The 15,660-nt window shown below is 51.0% G+C and overlaps 1 protein-coding gene across 1 annotated transcript in view; it reads right to left on the bottom strand.

Moving 5' to 3' along the window:
* The window catches only part of LOC144823101 (interferon-induced transmembrane protein 1-like), a 47,262-nt gene extending 43,899 nt beyond the window's left edge, over nt 1-3,363 (bottom strand). Inside the window, exon 1 of the mRNA XM_078681279.1 lies at nt 2,805-3,363. Within this exon, the coding sequence (XP_078537405.1) occupies nt 2,805-3,053 (249 nt within the window). The 5' untranslated portion in view covers nt 3,054-3,363. The remainder of the gene's footprint in view (nt 1-2,804) is intronic.
* Between the last annotated feature and the right edge of the window lie 12,297 nt (nt 3,364-15,660).

Genomic DNA, 15,660 nt, shown 5'->3' with positions numbered 1-15,660 from the left:
CTCTGTTCATCACCACCCCCATTTCTGAATCATTTTGTCCACCATAAGCGTGGAAGGGTATACTCAGATGTGAGTCCCTTGCTCATTGCACCATCAGGATTCAAGCAAGCCGGGCCGACGACGACGCCTGAAATGGCAGAATCCGGTCCCCGGAAGCTTGTTTCCTTCCCAGCATAAGAATTGGCTTGGTAGTTTGGTTTGCCCTGTTCCCATCATGCACTGGGACAGGAACAGACTAATTTGCATATAGCCAAGTTCTGAGCTGGGATGGTGCAGTGAGCTAAAAAACGGTGATGGATCAAGCCCTGATCTTTGGACTGGGTAAGAGTGGTCTGCTTAATTCAGGCACTCTGTTCATCACCACCCCCTTTTCTGAATCATTTTGTCCACCATAAGCGTGGAAGGGTATACTCAGATGTGAGTCCCTTGCTCATTGCACCATCAGGATTCAAGCAAGCCGGGCCGACGACGCCTGAAATGGCAGAAACCGGTCCCCGGAAGCTTGTTTCCTTCCCAGTATAAGAATTGGCTTGGTAGTTTGGTTTGCCCTGTTCCCATCATGCACTGGGACAGGAACAGACTAATTTGCATATAGCCAAGTTCTGAGCTGGGACGGTGCAGTGAGCTAAAAAACGGTGATGGATCAAGCCCTGATCTTTGGACTGGGTAAGAGTGGTCTGCTTAATTCAGGCACTCTGTTCATCACCACCCCCTTTTCTGAATCACTTTGGAAATGACCAGCAGACTTACTATCGCCGAGAGAACACATATAGAAAAAGATAGTGAGAAAGGAGCCAGGCAGCATGGGCTGCTGTTACCACTGAGCAGCAACTCTGCAAGCACTGACCGAGGAAATCATTCATTTCAAGCTCAGCTGAGTTGTGGGCTGGGCCGAGCGGCAGGCGCCGCCATAGGGATTCTCTGCATGGAAACCCTCTAACCCAAGCCTCATGGTGTCCCAGGAAAGACCGTCTGGAACTGAAGCACGTGTGGTGTTAGGTGCACAAACATGCAAGGGGTGTTAGGAAAATCGTGTGGGATTGTGGGTACCCTTGCCAAGGCTTTAAATGGACCGGGTCCTGGCGGTACTTCGTCCCGGCAACTCTAAAAATCAGGTGCTGAGAACGGTCCCCATTGGGCTCTCCACTGCTGCCCTCACCCTCAGGGGGAAAAACAAAATCTCACCTCTGCAACAGTGCCACCCCTGATTTTGCAACTCCAAACAGACTTGTCACAGTTCTTTCACAGGCTCATCATTTCAGAACCTTTCTTTTTCTGCGGGTTTATATAGCGCGAACTCGACCTGAAGGTATCGGAGCGCTTTACATGAGCGCCAGTTCTATTACACAAGGACACACATTTGAATCACGGGATGCACAGCAGACCCTCGAGCCTGCTTCCCAAGCCCCAAAGTCAGCATCTACCCATTTTTCAATATAATATAGGACACCATAGTTGTTGTTGTTTATTTATCTTATGCAACTAACAACTATTGACAAAGCCAATAGTCCTGGCTTGTAGGTATAATGGTAAGTGTTGTATTATATATCTGTATGCAACGACAGAAGTAGCTAAATGCCAGTCAGGCCGCACACTATGCTAAGCACTGGTGTTTAGCTTGAGTGGTTTTAAGCCACGCCCTTTATTACCTTGTCTCCGCCCCTTTGAGAGACCCCGATTTTTCCATCCCACTTAAAGCCCTGGCCTTGCCACCAGAATGCAGAGGCTGCAAAAAGATGGATGTAGAAGACAAGACCTCACTGACTGCCTTTTAAAAGTGCACAGAACCCTAAAGGGTCTCTTGGAGCTGACATCGACACCTGGACTCCAAAGGGGCAGCTGAAGAGTGGGGTTTTGTGGTGTCACTTAGGTTGAAACTATATTTAATCAGTACAGATGAACGCACTTTTTTTTTTGTCATCGATCTCTGGAACGTTGATATTTTTCACTGCCGTTTTGTCAGTTTTTTTTTTTTACTTTCTCCTTTAGATTTTACTTCCATTTTAGACAAATGACCGCCGGCCTGGACTGCCTCCACTTATGACCTTGAAAGAAAGGCAAAACAATCTTTGCGCCTTCGGGCTGAAACCCGGTCATATCATGCCTGTCAAACTCTTGCCTCAAAAACTCAGGTGAAATAAATCCTTTAAGACGGCGATCCCTTAAAAGGTAGATGGGGAATTAAAGCTTCAGGGAGGCGAAACATGTTTGAAAAGTGGGCGACTACATCAAAGCCTACTGAGACATTTTTTTAATCAGTCTGAACAGAAGTTAACAGGTATCTTATACGGGCACCTACAGAGACTGGCTTGTTAGGAGGTGAGCCAAGGCAGGTGCCTCGCGTTCAGTCCTGGATGTCTCGTGCAGACCCTCGGCCCCTAGTGGAGCAGACTCCGAGGCTTGGATCTGGCTCTTACCAACACACATTTAAAAGTAGGCAGGACAAATGAATGCTACTTATAAATACAGTATAATCGGCGTTAATTACATTGCTTTTCCGAGAAGGGCTGAAAGCTAACCATCTACTGAAACACATTAAAATGTGCCTAAAGGAGCACAAAGCAGGGTGCACGGGCAGACACGGTGGGTTCGTGGGCTCAAGACACGGAACGCATGAACGGTCAACGCAAACGGGCACTAGAATTAAATGGATTAGGGATGCAGCCAGGTTCGACGCACGGGGTGTAAAATATATTAGGGTCCATCTCCCGGATGGGGATTGAAATTTCCAGCGACACTTTCAGAGGCACAGACGAGTCCGAGACACATCTCGATGGGACTTGGAAAACGCGGCACGGACTCACCTTGACGGAGAAGACTAGCGCCATGCAGCCCAGGCAGCAGAAGTTCATGTAGATGGTGTTGAAGACGGACCAGATGAGGTGGTCCCTGGGCGGGTTGTGGTAGGTGGTCACGTTCACCACGGTGGAGTTGACGGACGACCCCTGGCGGTGCGGGAGGATCCCCACCTCCATCTCCTCCTTCAGGGGCTCGTAGGGGCTGGTGGTGTAGGGGTATGTGCCGGCTGGCATCTGAAAGTTGCCGTTATCCATGGACTCAGAGGACGGGATCTGGGGCCTGCGGCTCTGAAGTTTGCAAACCTCCCACAAAGCTTCCCGTGCGTCTCAGTGCGCAGCGTTGAGGCTCAGTGAAGGGGGGACGCGGTGCACGCACTACAGGCGAAGTGCAACTCCAGTCAGAGGCGGGGAGAGGGAGGCGCCTCCCCAGACAAGGGAGGAGAAATCCCAGCACAACAGGTCGAGTGAGGAAAGGGCGTGGCCCGGGTGCTCACAAACCACTGCCAGTGAAGGAGTTGGGGGTGCCAGCAGCAGGGTGGGGGAAGGGGGAAGAGGGAAGTATGGGCGAGTGCCTGCGTGCAGCGAAAGGGGGCAGAAAATAACCGGCACACCAGGCCATAAAACAGACGTCAAATCGGCCCAGACACTGATTTATCACAGCAGTCCATCGGTCACGGCCTGATGTCCTATAGCCTAGGCCAGTCCGACCCTCAATGGGGAATCTGCGATGGGGGAAGTACGGGGAAAGAGGAGGAGAAATGGCTGCACTTTAGACGTCAAAGTGAAGAACGGGCTTAGATATTACAGCGCTTCCTATTTACTTGGGAGTACCATTTTTGTAATCAAGAAAACGGCTTTATCTCCTTCAACTGAGTACAAGTTAATGGCAAATTAGATTGTCTCAATTTTTTTGAAATGTTCCTTCATTTCTGTCCTCAAATGGCCTGAGAGGTCCAACTCACATTTGTTTTCGAATAATGCTGGGCTGGAATCACATGCTGTCTCTCTTAGCAGTCTCTTCAGGGAGCTCACCATCATTTCGACTTAGCACCTTCTGTGGTCTCATCTTCACTCTCCTAACCAGCAAAAAACCCTTCCAAACAACAATGGGATCTCTCGCCCAGAAAAACATCCTCACCATCCCACATTTTTTTAAAATCACTTTAATTCAACAGTGGTGCAGATAGGCTGCCAATGTTGAAATGCAAGCCTAGAAAATGGGCCTCACTCCTGGTTAGGGCAGAAAGAAACAGTCTTTGGGTGAATTTAGCCCCCCCCCACCCACCACTGCACCTGTTTCAGCATTGCTTGCTGGGGCCTAGGACTTAAGTGGGCTCAGCCTCCAAAACCACCTAGTCTCCTCAGACAGTTGAGAGGTTTGCACACTGTTGAATGAGCAGCTGTCAAATTTTCTGTTAGATTTTGGGGTCTCTGGTTGGCACAGGTAAGGACTTGTAACAAGCAGGGACCCTCTCCTCTAACCAGGTTAAGGGGATTACCCTCTAAAATAACCCCTGCTCACCCTCTAGGCAGTGTGGCGCGATCAGACAAGGCTTATCTCAGAGCGTTATGGGTTAAGCATTTGTGAACATATACAGTAACTCAATGACAACACTACAAATGGACACCACAGTAGGCTTATATCAACAAGCATTGGAAATGCAATAGGTCTCGCATTAGGAAAGTTTGAGCGATTGGTATTGTAAATTACACTTTTTTTATTTATGTGTTGGTTTTGAAAATAGCTAAATTAATAGCTTTGTCAGTTACAATGTCAATAGTTTTAACTTTTGCAAATGTGACACCTATAGCATTTGTAATGCAATGTGTGTTGTATTTATGTGACTTAGATGTATTGATATTACAAATAACAATGGCTTTTAATTTTGTAAATAATGTGGTGGTGGATGTGGTGGTGGTGGATGCGGTGGATGTGGTAGTGGTGGTGGTGGATGTGGTGGTGGATGTGGTGGTGGATGCGGTGGTGCAAGGCCGGCTCTAGGCTCATGGTGGCCCTGTGCAGAGAGCGTAGGTGGGGGCCCCGGAAGAGGGGGTCCGGACCGTAGTATGGCTAAGATTGACGGCTCTGGGATCCAAACGGCTGGCTGGCTGGGAAAGCAAGTGAAACTGAAAACAACAATGCTGCCATTATTTGAAAAGAAGTGAGTCGCCGGCTTCGCCGTCACTGTTATTTCTCACTCAGCGTTATCCCCAGCACAGCATGCTCTCACTCGAGCAGGGAAACCAGCACCAAGCATGCTTCAGCTGCCTGCGTCACACCCCGCACTAGTACCATCTTCTCTCTGAAGTTATTTTTTGCATGTCGGACTCGGAGTCAGAAGAAGGGCAACAATTTATTTTGGCTTTTATTTCGGCTCCCACTAGACTACCTAGGATGCAGTGATTTAAGATTGCAAAAGATGAGTTGCGACTCAAGAAATCTATGTCTCCAAGTGCCATTGCTAGCCGGGGTCGAAGCCGGAGGCCGCCAAATCCTGCCAGGGGGCCACCAGTGCAGTGCTTAATTTGTAAAAAAATAAGTGCCGGGGCTCTCATCAGGAGGCAGCTTGCACCAGCCCATTTCTCTTTTTAGTACCGCCTAAAACAAAACCATCTACTAACCATGAAAGTGGGGTGAGGACGTTGGCGACGTCGGAGCGCGGGAACCAGGTTCGAGTCTCACTCAATCTCCCCCTGTATATGAATGTGTCCTTAACTAGTGCTCCTGAAAAGTGCTGGTGCTGAGCAATGGAAAACACCAGCTCACATTAGTCACTGTTTATAAGGTGCAGATTAGAGTGAGATGCAGTTTTCACATATTTGTATGCCATTCTAACTGAAAATAAATATGGCCCATAACACGTTATGTAGTGCCACTGTACTAACAGACATACATTATTACGGGGCAAAGGTCAAATTCAAGTTTTTACCACTGAAAGTTGAAAGGATGAAAACATTTTTTTTACTTCCTCACACACTGGCTGTAACAATTACTTTACACAGGTAAACAACTGTCCTAATACCCATGTATCTCTTCAGTGCAATCTTACACCACTACATCTGGGTTTTAGTTAAATACCACCTTCCATATTCGCCTCTTGTGAGTCATGGCCATCCCCCAATCTCAACTTTAGTAATAAATAGCATATCACACGTTGCATATCTACTCCGCATATATGCACAAAACAAAGCACAGCAAAGAATTAATAGAGGCAACCAAGCACTTTTCATCCACATTTCAAGAATGGTGTGCACTACTTTTTCCTCCGGTATCATCTATGTGCCAAAAAGAGGGTGTGTGATTCTATCCCACAAGGAAAATGGTAATAAAATGCATTGTAACGAGACCCCGGGATAAGTAAGTTTCTGTCTGTGAAACACGCAGGTGGCCTGGAGCTGAAATAGCACCCTGCTTAAGGGGAAGCTGTCAGAGGCATGGAGCTCGAGGTGATGTTTTGGCAGGCCCTGGGCCACTCAGTAAAGCTGTCTCTTCCGGCTTCACTTTTTTTCACACATCACAAACTAGGCCCCACTGCATCTGTAGAATTAGCAAAGGAGAATTTCCTAAATGGGAGGGCCCGGGGCACCTCTACATTCTGTCACCTTTTGCCCTCTCTGGACTGTAACCCACCCCGAGCTGGGAGAGACCCTGGGCTAATCACAGAATGGGACTTCATGTGAGCAGCCCCCACGAGGAACTGGTGGCGCCGAGTGCCCGCTAGCCAAAGTGCTTGTGCACGTGCGGCAGAGGGGTCAAAGGCTGATGAACAGATTGCAAGAATTCAGTTGCTGGCAGAATAATACGCTTTCTCATATCTATGCAAGATGGTGCTAACAGAGAGACCAAGTGCGGTGTCAGGAAAACCATGAAGCATTAACGTAGTCTGCCCGGCCCGAGACAGGAGAAGGCTGGATGAAGGGAAGCAGGAGCGGGTGCATGGCCTTTAAAGTTTAAACCTGTTTCCCCGGACTTAATCGCCAAGCTGGAGCCGGAGCTAACCTCGGCGGGGACCTTCACATACAGTGTCACGCCACCCAACACGCTCCCCACCAAAAAGGCAGCGTTGCTACAGGGTATACAAGCGCTATACAAAACTTTAAAACATAACATCGCTGACATTGGTGACCTAAAAGGGTTTTACATTAACCTGATCTGTGCTTTTGTCTGTACAGTTAATAGGGAATAATAATAGCGTTCGGTATGGGCCCGTTTTATTGCCAGTTTTGAATTCCTGCCACGTTTGAACCCTGCCAGAAACTACCCTCCTTAAAGCCGCGAGCCTACATATGGAAAGCTGTGGTAGGTGCAGGTCTGACGTGACCTGAAGCCCTTTCGTGTGTACTGCGAGTAGCCAAGGCCAGTCACTAGCATAAACCACGAGCAGGGCAGCCCCGGACTTTTCCACAGCGCCTCAGGCCTGGAACGCGAAGAGGGGGTTCCCGTAAACAGAAGCGCCGCAATGGGGAAGTGAGACTAGGAATATCTATGCAAATAATGAGAATGAGCTCAGCAGAAGATTACTGCAAAAGGATACGTGTATTTATGTCCTTCTTATTTTTAGGCAATCATTTCACCAAATTCCAGAGTATGAAAATCCAGGCAGTACTTACTGTTACTGCTGCTGGTGATGGGCAGCCGGGCACTGACTGGCCGGCCTGCCTGCCTTCAGTCGATAGGCGGCCTAGGCCTGCTGCTGCCTGCACTCGACGTCGACGTCGGGGCAGTTGATGACTCTTGGCGGAACGGTGCATGCGGGTGTGCCGGGGCAGGGCACTTTGAAAAAAAAATCTACGCACGCGCTGCCTGCCTTTGACCAGCCCTTCCCTCGCAGACAAAATCCGGCCCCCTGCCCAATCAGTGTCTCCCGGCCGGGCCTGCCCATTGCAGCAACACTGAAGGTCTGCAGCCCGCCACGGCGCCACCCTCCGCCTTTTGCAAATTTGAAATGCGCATCACATCGTCAATGAATAAATAAATAAAAAGAGTTGGACGGTCTGCGCGCGCCGAGTCTGAGCCTGCCTGAGGTACTTTAATTGTATATACTGACTACTATAGTAGTCTCTAGTCTACCCACATTCGCATTGCCTGACATACGACGTCCAGAGACAGTGTTGCAGTGGCGTGTTGTTATCTAGACCCGGCCCTGAAAAATAAGTGCCGGTGCTAAGCACCGGAAAGCACCGGCACAACACGAACGATCCTTCCGATCCGATCCTCGTTGTGGCGGCCCCTGGTGTTTGGCGGCCCTGTGCAGGTGCACACTTTGCACATGCCTAGGGCCGGCCCTGGGTGGTGGATGTGGTGGTGGATGCGGTGGTGGTGCATGTGGTGGATGTGGTGGTGGATGTGGTGGTGGATGTGGCGGTGGATGTGGAGGTGATGGTGGATGTGGTGGTGGATGTCGTGGTGGATGTGGTGGTGATGGTGGATGCAGTGGTGGATGTGGTGGTGGTGGATGCGGTGGATGTGGTGGTGGTGGATGCGGTGGATGTGGTGATGGTGGATGCGGTGGTGGTTGTGGATACGGTGGTGATGGGTGGGGTGGTGGTGGTGGATGGGGTAGTGGATGTAGTGGTGGTGGGTGTGGTGGATGTGGTGGTGGTGGATGTGGTGGTGGATGTGGTGGTGGATGTGGCGGTGGATGTGGTGGTGGATGTGGTGGTGATGGATGTGGTGGTGGTGGTGGATGCGGTGGATGTGGTGGTGGTGGATGTGGTGGTGGATGTGGTGGTGGATGTGGTGGTGGATGCGGTGGTGGTGCATGTGGTGGATGTGGTGGTTGTGGAAGTGGTGGTGGATGTGGTGGTGGATGTGGATGTGGTGGTGGATGTGGTGGTGGTGGATGTGGTGGTGGATGTGGTGGTGGTGGGTGTGGTGGATGTGGTGGTGGATGCGTTAGTGGTGGATGTGGTGGATGTGGCGGTGGATGTCATGGTGGATGTGGAGGTGATGGTGGATGCGGTGGATGTGGTGGTGGTGGATGCGGTGGATGTGGTGGTGGTGGTGGATGTGGTGGTGGTGGATGTGGTGGTGGATGTGTTGGATGTGGTGGATGTGGTGGTGGATGTGGTGGATGTGGTGGATGTGGTGGTGGATGTGGTGGTGGATGCGGTGGTGGTGCATGTGGTGGATGCGGTGGTGGTGCATGTGGTGGATGTGGTGGTGGTGGATGTGGTGGTGGTGGATGTGGCGTCGATGTCATGGTGGATGTGTAGGTGATGGTGGATGTGGTGGTGGATGTGGTGGTGATGGTGGATGCGGTGGATGTGGTGGTGGTGGATGCGGTGGATGTGGTGATGGTGGATGCGGTGGTGGTGGTGGATGCGGTGGTGGTGGTGGATGGGGTGGTGGTGGTGGTGGTGGATGGGGTGGTGGATGTAGTGGTGGTGGGTGTTGTGGATGTAGTGGTGGTGGGTGTGGTGGATGTGGTGGTGGTGGTGGTGGTGGATGCGGTGGATGTGGTGGTGGATGTGGTGGTGGAAGTGGTGGTGGATGTGGATGTGGTGGTGGATGTGGATGTGGATATAGCGCATACTTATATCATGACTAAAAATAAGCAAGCTGGTTCTGAGACACTGCGGGCTCTTAACGACTGAGATGAAATCAGCAGCATTCCTGGATTTCTTAAAGTTTGTCGGAGGGGAGGGGGGCCGTGGGCTTTGCAGAACTCATGAGGCAGTTTTATACATTTTGGTTATCCATTCGTTGTGGGCAAGAGATGGGGAGATTACCAGTGACAGAGGGCGCAGACCTTTGCAGCTGTGAGCGCATTCAATTAATGAAAAAAGAAAAGAAGACACGGCCGGTCGTGAAACTGAAAGCACGGCCGGCCGGCCGTGAAAAAGCCTTTGATGCAGCAGGGGGTAATTAGGAGATGGGGAGATTACCAGTGACGAGGGCGCAGACCTTTGCAGCTGTGTGCGCATTCAATTAATGAAAAAAGAAAAGAAGACACGGCCAGCCGGCCGTGAAACTGAAAGCACGTCTGGCCAGCCGAGAAAAAGCCTTTGATGCAGCAGGGGGTAATTAGGGGAGGAGAATGGCTGGGCTGAGGCAGAGCGCAAAGCCTTTGATGCAGCAGGGGGCGGAGCGGGAAGAGCTGCTGGCGGCACCAAGCTGACGATTTGATGCTGTGCACGCGCATTTTAACTAATTGCGCTTGCGCATTGAGTTAAAAGGGCGCATGCACTGCATCAAATCGCCAGTCTAGGTAAGCTCTGTTTAAGCCCCTATAGTCTCGCTCTGCTCAATGCGCATGCACATTGACAGGTGAGACCTAAAAAGTAGTATCTTTTATATAAGGGTTTAACACAAGACCAATTAACGTCAAAAATGATCCACAGTACTGTTTAGGAAAAAGAATTCTTACTAAAAATGCTTAATTCAATAGTCTGTGAGCTGCGTGTCCTTCAGCTCAGCCCTACGGTGAAACCAACAGAGTCTGATGCGCGCAGCAGACGCCTCTGTCCAGTGCGCTTCAACACAGTGTGCGAGGCGTACACAGTACCTTTAACTTGCAGGGTTCGTCATGGACGGTGCAGGGAGGCAGAAGCGTACAGGCGGCGATGTCGTCCTTTCGTGGTGCGAGCTATGCCTCGTAGGGGCCCAGAGTCTCGTTACTCGAGGGGACTGTGCTTTCTGTGATGCAGTTGCACTTCGTTGCGGCGTACACGCCGTACCTGGAGAGCGGGTGGCTTTGCAGATCCTTCGAGCGCGGTGCGAGGCGGCAGTAAGCTCTGGTGGAGCGAGGCGTACCCAGCCGCTCTACACGCTGCAGCCTGTCAACCACAGCGGCAGGGTGCACGCTGAGCAGGTCGGTGCAAAGGGGGAGAAGCGAGGCACGAAGCGGAGTGCGTCCTTTACGTTGCGTGCTATGGCTCGTAGGGAGCCAAGTAGTTGCGTTGCTCGGGCCAGACGGGTCCTTCCTGTACGTTGCGAGCTACGGCTCCTAGGGGGCCAAGAAGTTGCGTTGCTCAGGCCGGACAGCTGGGCACGGGCTTCACAGTGTGCGCAGTGATTCCGCGCTGCAGAGAAAACGGCGTTCTCAGCAGCCTCTCTCCAGGTTGTTGAAGTCCACTGGTCCTGGGACTTCGTTCAGGGGGCAAGCTCACTCACAAGCCCTTGGAGATCTTTTAGAACACAAGTTTGCAAAAGTCTTTTAAGTCTTTTCCTCTCCTCTCGCAGCAAGGCAACCACTGCAGGCCAATCCCCCAGGTCAGGGACAGTACTCCTCCTGGCAGCTTTCCCAGTTCCTTCTCGTCGGGCAGAGGTTCTTCTTGTTTCAACAGGATCTAATTTCTTGGGAGCAGGGCCCCAATATTTATACCACATTTCTTTTATTCTTTGAGGCCAGGGGGCCTTTGCCTAGTTCAGTCCAGTTTTTGAGCACTTTGTTTACAGGACTCTGGCTTGTTTTTTCAGTGTGCAGGGCAGAGATATCAGACGCTCCACAGGAGGTGGAGCCAGCATTGTGGTGGCAGAGCACAGCCCTATTCAGAGTCTAGGTGCACTCCTCCCACCCATCTGACTGTAATCTTCCTATTCACCACCTGGCTGCCCCAGCCTGTCTCCTGGGATTTCCCAGCACTTTCACTCACAGAAACCAGACAGCAGATACACATCCTAGCCGAGGCAGGCTGAAAAGGTTATGCAAGCAAATACCGACTTTCTAAAAGTGGTATTTGCAAACGCAGAATATTAAAACAACCTGGGCGTGGCTTGGACGGCAATGAGAGGAGACGAGTAAGTCCAGAGCTCCTCGGCACCCCGGGACCAGAAAAAACATATTCAGTGCAATTATACCGAAAATATCAACATCCAAGCAGAGAACCAACAATCGGAACCCGCCAGGCACATCACTGCAAGAAAAACGGAGACTCACATGGGACCCATCGCCCAAAAACAAGAAAGTAGCGATCGTGTGAGCAGAGCAGAATGGAATCAGAAGATGGCGGAGGTGGCGCTACAACAGAGGACAAGCAAAGGAGATGCGGACAGCGCCGAATAGCAGACCAAGCTCGAATATTACAATAAATAGCCCCCACAGCACAGTCACACAACTTTTTAACGAGGTTATGAACAGAACAGTGCACGAAGTGCAATCATAAACGAAAGCGAAACCAACACTGCCACAGGGGGCGGCCATCTTAGAGAAACCAAACTTAGATACCCCAGCTCCGGACCAGCAAAGGGAAGGCACTACAGTTAACGAGCAAGGTATAAGGGCACCAGACAAAACTGAAGAAACCACACAGCCGCCTGGGGGAAAAGAATAGCCTGTTAGAGCGCTACAGAGCTAATAGGCGAGCAGGGCTCACTTGAAATCGAACAGGCGGCCATCTTGGGTGTGGGAACGAGCATTGAATAGGCGACCGCAATCCGGGAGGAAGCGATCATCGAGCCTAGTACAACCAGGCAAAGCACTTCCAGAGGGGGACCGCCCTAACTACTGCCAGAACGCGTGCAGAGACAACCCGACAGCCGCCCAAAACAGTACGCATAACCACACGAACAGGCGGCCATCTTGGGTGGGGACGGAATCGCGTACAATCAGCAGACGCCAGCAAACAGCTAAGGGAAGAAACGCCCACTAGAACAATACCGAGAGATTGGGGGCAGCAGAGCTCAAACAAACAGGCGGCCATTTTGTAGGAGGAAACTAGAATCGAACAAGCACCATAGTGGAGTAGGAAGCGAGCAGCTAGCACCAAGCAACGAACAATCGGGCAAATCGCCTCTATAAAGGCCACCGCCATAAGCAAAACAGTACGCAAAAACATACAAGAAAGAGAGCAGGGAGCACACGGTGGCCATCTGGGGGAAAGAGGCAAGCACGAGTCACGAACAATCAGATACTCCAGCACCACCCCGCTAACTGTAACTGGCGCGCAGAACTCACTCAAAACTTGCATTACCTTAGTAAACGTTTTGTATATGCTTCAATAAAAGGCTTTAAACCTAAAACTTGCATTACATGCTAGCAGCCGCACAAACAGCTCGCATAAACGCTCCACAAACGCAAAACAGTGGCCATCCTGAGGGAAGAAACGTGTAACCATCCGAACCAAAACCAAGCTCAACCTCCCAAAAAGCAAAACAAACAAAGCGCACACAAAGGAAGCGCGGCCGAAGAGTGCGAGGAAAAAAAAGGAAAAAAGCAAAAGTGGCACCAACACAACCAAAAACAATAGCAAAGCCCGAAAACAGAGGTGCGACCAGAGATACTCGCCCAAAAACAAAACCAGACCCCGCTGGAAAACCAACGAGACAAAAAGCACAAGACAAAGAACGAATAGCGGGGGAAGAAAAGAGATTCGTGATACTACAGTACAAAAGAGGGCTGTGCAACATGGCGGGTAGCGACAGGAAGCTCTCCCAACAACAAAAGAAACCGAAAGCAGATGCCACACCAGAATCTCCACTCAAACAGAAATCTGACATCAATGCCACACTGGATGTCATCCTCAGAAAACTGTCCGAAGTCCATGAACTAGATAAATCAACGAAAAAAGACACGGTCGCCATTAAACTTGAACTTGCAGCATGCAGAGCAGACATCCACACTGCCAATAATAGAATCAATTCTGTTGAGCAAAGAGTCAGCGACATCGAGGACAAATCTCAACTGTCAAACAAAACCATGGGTCACATCGCCAAAGCAACAACGGAGCTACAAAAACAGGCAGCCGAATTCGAAGACCGGCAGAGAAAAGGAAACATAAGAATCCTGAGCATCCCGGAAGGGGAAGAAGACAAGGCGGGTTCGTGTGTGCCCCTGTTACAGGATCCCATCCCGAAGCTGACAAATCTGAAGTTCGATAACCCCTTCGAACTAGATAAGGCTTACAGGATCCCGGCGCAAAAACAGGGCAACAGGCAAACCCCGAGGCCAATAATATGCAAACCCCTACGCTCACACCAAACAGAAGCGATATTCGGAGTGGCAAGAAAAAACGCAAACCTTCAATGGGGAGGCAGCAAGATCAAACTTACGAAGGACTACTCCAAACCAACAGTAGACATACGGAAGGGATTCATCGCACAGAGAGAAAATTTAAGGAGGAAAAACATAACATACTCCTTCGTCGGCCCCACAAAATTCAGAATAACCAATAACGGCGCAACACTAATTTCTGATGACCCAAATGAACTAGCACGGCACCTAAGAGGAACGAAATCACAAGATATGGAACTAGCAACGACGCGGTGAAACGAAGAGCATCGCAAGACGACGCAGAATAAGTGCCCGGCGCCTATCCGCAACAACCGTAGCTACCGAACACTCGATCAACCAACCATATCTACCTCTTTCAGACAATGTCTTAACAGCAGCACTGAACAAGCACTGAACAAGCCAAGCAACGTATCTACCTCAACAAAGTGAACGCGCTCACCTCCAAAGACTGGTCAACACGAGAAGCCCAAGCAGAAAACCGAGAAGTCCTTTCTTGCTCCTCTACTGCTGATTGAGAGCAGCTTCCTCGTCCCGCTGACCACAAGCGCTGGACGCTACTTACTTATTTTAAACCCCTCCTATCCCGCCCTGCTGACTCCTCCCACCTCCCTCGTCACTTGCCTATTTAGGCTCCGCCCCTTTTTCATTTCAGTGCAGACGAGCAGCCCTGTGGCAGAGGGCTCGCGCGCGCTGGGCGCTGCAATCATTTTTTAAATACCTTTCTTGCTCCTCTACTGCTGATTGAGAGCAGCTTCCTCGTCCCGCTGACCACAAGCGCTGGACGCTACTTACTTATTTTAAAACCCCTCCTATCCCGCCCTGCTGACTCCTCCCACCTCCCTCGTCACTTGCCTATTTAGGCTCCGCCCCTTTTTCATTTCAGTGCAGACGAGCAGCCCTGTGGCAGAGGGCTCGCGCGCGCTGGGCGCTGCAATCATTTTTTTTAAAATACCTTTCTTGCTCCTCTACTGCTGATTGAGAGCAGCTTCCTCGTCCCGCTGACCACAAGCGCTGGACGCTACTTACTTATTTTAAAACCCCTCCTATCCCGCCCTGCTGACTCCTCCCACCTCCCTCGTCACTTGCCTATTTAAACGTCCCTCATGCGTCAGCGCAGCGGACGAGCGCAGCGGGCGCGCCATAGACGCGCCGGAGTAGCGCCAGAGTTAAGCCCGTCTGCGCCCGTCCGCGACCGGACGGGCCCAGGGGCCAGGGACGCTGCCACTGCCATCTCTTATTCCCGCTCCACCCTAATGAGTCTACAAACCTTTGCCTGCCCTCTATCTCCTGAGACCTGGACCAGGATCTCCTCATTGGGGATTCCAGATCACTCTCCCCCTCACCTGGGGCCGCCGTCACCTTCCATTGTCCCTGCTCCTGCCGAGTCGCAGCTCCGGGTACTATACCTTAACACTCGCTCTATGGTCAGGCATCAAGCCGATATTTTCCATCTTCTTATGACGGAGAGGCCAGATGTCCTCTTACTATCTGAGACCTGGCTCACTGACGACTCCCTCCTCGACATCCTCGCTGCACTACCCCCAGACTACTTTCTGTTGAACACTAACCGTCCTGGAGGCCGCTCCGGTGGAGGGGTGGCAGCGGTAATACGTAACAATCTTAAGATTATCGCCTCTGCCAATATGACCCTCCCCGACGTGGACAACCTGGTCCTCCGTCTCGGGACCGAGGTAGGCGCAGTTACCCTTATGGTACTTTACCGCCCCCCCACCCCATGCCTTCCTTCCCCTCTTCCTTCACTGAACAGTTAACCAACCTTGCTACCTCCTCCCCCCGTACTATCATTGTTGGGGACTTCAATTACTGGTTCCAGAACGAGGATGCCGGCCCCCATGCCACCGAACTGTTCGAGGCCCTCTCGAGCCTGAACTTTATGCAACTAGTCA

This window comes from Lissotriton helveticus, chromosome 3_1 (genome assembly GCF_964261635.1).
Source record: "Lissotriton helveticus chromosome 3_1, aLisHel1.1, whole genome shotgun sequence".
NCBI lineage: Eukaryota > Metazoa > Chordata > Amphibia > Caudata > Salamandridae > Lissotriton > Lissotriton helveticus.
The sequence above is the reverse complement of the archived record's forward strand: the minus strand, read 5'-3'. Positions and strand labels throughout refer to the sequence as shown.